General features: G+C 51.3%; 1 protein-coding gene across 1 annotated transcript in view; it reads right to left on the bottom strand.

Annotated features, from left to right (window-relative positions):
• The window catches only part of LOC101997447 (keratin, type II cytoskeletal 2 oral), a 7,449-nt gene extending 2,515 nt beyond the window's left edge, over nt 1–4,934 (bottom strand). The window contains 8 exon segments of the mRNA XM_005353838.2: nt 29–249; nt 827–952; nt 1,056–1,220; nt 1,673–1,768; nt 2,139–2,199; nt 3,305–3,464; nt 3,467–3,524; nt 4,410–4,934. Coding sequence (XP_005353895.1) covers nt 29–249; nt 827–952; nt 1,056–1,220; nt 1,673–1,768; nt 2,139–2,199; nt 3,305–3,464; nt 3,467–3,524; nt 4,410–4,934 — 1,412 coding nt within the window.
• Nucleotides 4,935–5,452: the final 518 nt, after the last annotated feature.

Below are 5,452 nucleotides of genomic sequence, written 5' to 3'. Positions count from 1 at the left end.
ACCTGCTTGGAGAATGCTGACCCCTCACCTGCTCTCCTCGCCCTCCAGCAGCTTGAGGTAGGTGGCGATCTCCACATCCAGGGCCAGCTTGACGTTCATGAGAGTCTGGTAGTCACGCAGCAGCCGGGCCAGGTCATCCTTGGCCTTCTGCAGGGCAGCCTGCAAGTCTTGGAATTTGGCATCAGCATCCTTGAGGGCCACCTCACCGCGCTGTTCAGCTTCTGCAATGGATGTCTGCAGGTTGGTGTTCTGGAAAAGAGAGAATAAAAAATGAAATTAGCATAGAACTAAACAAACACCTGACTGTCCTTAGGACGGGATCTCCGTCACCCATCCTCACTCCTCCTCCCCTTCCCAGTGGCACGAGCTCACAAGTCAGGATAATGTTGCAGTTTGACTAATTCATTCCGGGCCCACTGAAATCAACTCAAGACTCATGAAAAGAAACACATCTGCTTCCCTGAGCTGGTACAGGTAACAGCAATCTGGTTAGCCTTTGATCTCTTTTGCAAGACTGCTAAAAAAAAATTCCCTTCTCTGACCACTTCATTCCAGTGATACAAAGTAGCCATTGGGGTTGTACAAAATGTGACTTAAAAAACAACAAAAGCTCCATCAGTCAGTCTTCCTGCCGGCCCTTAAGGCCAGCCCTGCAGTGGTCAGATTAGATATGCCAATCAGAATTACAACCCTCCCTCCTGCTGGGTTCTGGGATTCCAAGGAGCTCAGCCTCCAGGGGAACCAGCTGGACAGCCTGGGCTCCCTAGGCTGTGACTTCACCAAAGAATGAAGCAAACGGGGCAGAAGAGCTCCGCTGCTACCACACCTGCTTCTTGACGTTCTCAATCTCCGCCTGGAGTCTCTGGATCATCCTGTTGAGATCCATGATTTCGCTCTTGGTGTTCCTCAGGTCATCCCCGTGCCTGCCAGCTGTGGTCTGCAGTTCCCCAAGCTGACGGAGGAGATAGATCAGCAGGGCTTTGCAAAGTGTCAGCAGATTTTTCATGAGACTGATCAGAACTTAATGACCTTAGGGGAGAAGGGAAGGGTCCCACCTTGGTCTGGTACAGGGCCTCGGCCTCAGCTTTACTCCTCTGGGCAATGTCCTCATATTGTGCTTTGACCTCAGAGATGATGCTGTCCAGGTCCAGAAAGCGGTTGTTGTCCATGGACAGGACCACAGATGTGTCACTGACATGGCTCTGCATCTGGGACAGCTCCTATGGGGAACATGGATGGTCACAGGTCTCAGTTGGTACTAGGACTTCTCTACTAGCAGAGATGCCCAAGGATGCTAAATAATGGGATAGTAGAAAAAAATAAAGCTTTTATTTCAGGTCTGTCTGGAGCCTACAGGATGTGAGCTACAAAGCTAAAACAGGCAGGTTGCAAAGATGTATCAACCAGAAAACATCAGCCTGAGAAACCTTGGAGCACAGGGTGGAGGAGTGTTAGGAGCTGACTGTGATCCGGGACTGTGGAGCTCGGGGAAGAGGGGCCCTGACCCTGAAGGCAGGAGGAACAATGTAGGCATTTCCAGGGTGGACCAAGGCTGAGTCGGGAGCCTAGTGGCTGGCTTTGAGGGTGGGCTCTCTAGACCTGCCCCCTAGAATTGTGCATGTGAAACTGCTGGTGGCCAGTCCAGTCTCTAAGAAGCAAACTGGAGAATCACCATGTCATAGAGGGTCCTCAGGAAATCAATTTCATCTGTCAGACTATTCACTTTAGCCTGCAGCTCCACCTTGCTCAAGTAAGCACCGTCCACATCCTGAAAGAGAGAAACCAGAGAATGGCCTGTCCCCTTCTACTCAAGCGTCTCTCTGTGCCCTCCTCTCTCGCACTTGTCCCTCCCCTAGCCCTTCTAGATCTAACTTCTCACTTTACCTTTTAAAGGGAACAGAAACAAAGTACAATACGTGTGGGGGCTAAAAATATTCTTGATTATTAATGATACGCAAGAGATGTTCATTATTAGTAACATTACTAACTAGCTTGTCAGTTACAGTTGGGTTTAAACTGAACAGCTCCCTTCAAACGTTTCCAAAGGATGTGGAAAGAAGTGAGCCCCATCCACAGGAGTGCTCTGCTCCCTCTTTGGGAGACACAGGGATTCTGGGTCCACTCCAACACTCACTCACCTTCTTCACCCCCACAAACTCATTCTCAGCGGCAGTGCGCCTGTTGACTTCCTCTTCATACCTGGACAGGAAGAACCACAGGTTGAGACATTTCAGAACTGGAGAGATGCCTCAGCAGTTAAGCACACTGGCTGCTCTTCCTGAGGTCCTGAGCTCAATTCCCAACACCAACACGGTGGCTCAAACCATCTGTAACTGTAGAGTCACGTGATCCAGTGCCCTCTTCTGGTGTGCAGATGTCCATGCAGACAAAACCCCCATATACATAAAACACAAAAGTGGGAAAGGCAAGGACCTCTGTGCTCCTACAGGACCTTTCCACCCAGAGACAAGACTCATGCGTTGTGGGCACATGCCCTGTATGATCACGCGGAGCCACAGTTTCCTCACTCTGCTGGCAAAGTTCTGCTACCATCGTCCTGAAATTCTTCAGAATTTTTTAACAAGGGTGCTACATCATCCATCATTTTGCCAAGACCGGAAAATCACATACTGTCTGGAGACTTCTCAGAGCTCAAGGGCTGCCTTGCCCTCTCCAAGTTCAATGTGAATCCCCTGGGAGTGAATCAAGAGCCCACCTGTGTGCCCGAGCTCTTTGAACAACTTCAGTGAGTTAATGGTGAAAGAGCAGGGGCTCCCAGAAGCAAATGTACCCCTCTATGTGGGCCCTGACTCCTAGTGATGCCTGGAGCTCCCTCCCACCTGGGAAGCCCTGTTCACTTCTCACAGATCTCAGGCGGGAACTCAAATTTGGAACCTTAAGGAGGCAGAGTGAAGTTCCAGACGCAGAAGACCAAACATAGAAAAGACTAGAATGAATTTGCACAATCCAGCCCTGGACCGGGGCTAGGGATCACTCAGGCCCAGCACTGCCCACACCCACTGTTTCAGAATAGCAGCAACTGGAACACAGGGATATGCCCTTTTCATGACCTTCCTAGGTGACTCCTGTGTACAGATGCCGCTCCCCCTGTAAGAACCCCCGTGTAGGATGTAGGAGGGGAACCTGCCAGAAACTGAAACTGTGTAAGGATCAGTCCCACAAGCATGAGTTCCTACTCCGCCAGCTTCAACCTGGACGGAGTTCACTCCACAAACCCAGCAGAGAGTGTTGACTGAAGGTGTTTGAATCCTGAGTGAGGAAGCTCCTCCTCAGGGACCCTGACCTCTTTTTGAAGTCTTCCACCAGGTCTTGCATGCTCCTCAGTTCTCCGTCCAGGCTTCCCTTCTCCCCGAGGAGGGAATCCAACTGCTTGCACAAGCAGCTGATGTAGGATTCAAAGAAAGGTTCCAGGCTCTGGGGCCCTGAGCCGGTGCCTGTGGTCGCTGCCGGAGCAGCTCCCACTTGGTCTCCAGGATCTTGTTCTGCTGCTCCAAGAAGCGCACCTGCATCGAGAGAGGAAGGAAGGAGCCCCTCAGTCCACCCCAAAGGTTGAGGAAGATGGGGAATAGACCCAAATTTTCAACCCACAGTGACCTCTGTGTTTCAGAATTTGGAGATGTGGAGTGGAAAGGGGAGAGCAGGTGTTTGTAGAGTGATTTGCAAACCTGTTCTCATTTATCCTGTGTCCCTTAATTCCTACAGCCACCTGAACACCATTAAATCACCATAAGTGAGATGCATACAGAAGAGCAAAGCGAAGAGCCAAACCCATGACGACTCTCAGTCTCTCGGGACCCTTCAAAATACAGTCAAAGGAGTCCAGAGCGGCTACAGTGATTTTTATGTAGACTTCACTATCAGCTTCTCTCTTCTCCGTGAAGGTAGTACAAACAACCCATGGATCCTCAGAAATTCATCTTGCAGCTGACTCATCTCTGCCTTGGACCCAGCATGCCCTGCTCTGCCCCATCATTGACAGTCCAGCTGGCAGAAGCACATTCTCACTAGGCAGATATGGTGCTGCTGAGGATATGAGAAGCAGTCCCCAGATTTGTACAGAGTTAGTTAGCTGCTAGCTAGTATCAGGCAATTGACTGCCCAAAAGAAGGTAAACTGTTCTGGACTTGTGGCAAATTCTTCAGCACTAAAAACATACTTGATCCCTCACCATGCTGGTCCTCATCTCATCACTAGAGGGAAAATAAAACCAGGAGTCCTTCCCTCCTTCCACTGCTGGAATGAGGAAACTAAGAATAAGAAACGTGTGCTCGCTGTCCTGGAAGCATAAGGTAGCCAGCCCGAGTGCCAGACTTCCTGCTGGCAGCTTTGTGTACCATCCTCTAGTTCCATAAACACCCCCACACACTGCCTCTGGGCTCTGAGCTCACCTTGTCAATGAAGGAGGCAAACTTGTTGTTGAGGGTCTTGATCTGTTCACGTTCCTGGGCCTTCACTTGCCCAATCTGGGGGTCAATCTCCACATTGAGGGGCTGCAGGAGGCTCTGGTTGATGGTCACTTCCTGGATCCCTCCATGGCAGCCACTGGGGCCAAAGCCACCTGGCCTACCAAAGCCACTAGCTCCTCCAAATCCAGAAGCTCCTCCAAAGCCACCTCCTATCCCTCTGCTGCCACCAAAGCCACCTCCATAGCCACTGCCAGAGCTGCCATGCCCTCCACCGAGGCCACCAGTCTGGGAGCCACCAGCCACCACACTAATAGAGATACTTCTGCTGCCACCCAGGTTATAGAGGCTCTGACTGCCAAAGCTACCTGCTCTGCTCCGGAACCCACAAGCTCCTCCACTGGCTGCCCCAGTGCGTGCCACGCAGCTCCTCCTGCTGCTGCCGGATACCACAGCCGAGTGGCCAGAGAAGCCCTGGCCGAAGGACTTCTTGCAGGCTTGTCTGCTCATGGCGAGGAGTGTGGCGGTGAGCTAGCAATCACTTAGCAGAGCGAAGGTCTGTGGAGGGGATGGGGATGACAGCAGAAGCTCTCCTTTATATTCCAGGCTGCTCGGCTTGGCAGACGGAGAGGCAAGCAATTACCGGGGAGTCATTTTGGGTTTGGTTTGCCTCACAGGCAATAAGTTACTTCTTGGTTCCCAGCACACCTCAAAGTTAATCCCCTGGGCCAAAATGGCTTTGCTTTCTTAGCTTAATCACCCAAACTTGCCCCAGCTGACAGAAGGCAGCTCACTCCTCCCTCCTGACAAGTAATTTTCTTCAGAGTTTTAGAGAGTTCAGCAGAACCCATCACATCAGGGTGACCTGGCCCTAGACCCCAAGGGATTAGGAGCCCTTGACCTCCATAACCCTGTCAGCCTCTCCCAGGGAACAGGGTGCCAGAGCTAAATTCAATGGATTATTTGTTATGAGCCAGTTCCTGTGGCACTCCCATGGTGCCCAAGCTGTTTTTCTCAGCTAGACATCA

The sequence above is a fragment of the Microtus ochrogaster genome, chromosome 15 (genome assembly GCF_000317375.1).
Source record: "Microtus ochrogaster isolate Prairie Vole_2 chromosome 15, MicOch1.0, whole genome shotgun sequence".
Taxonomy (NCBI): Eukaryota; Metazoa; Chordata; class Mammalia; order Rodentia; family Cricetidae; genus Microtus; species Microtus ochrogaster.
The sequence above is the reverse complement of the archived record's forward strand: the minus strand, read 5'-3'. Positions and strand labels throughout refer to the sequence as shown.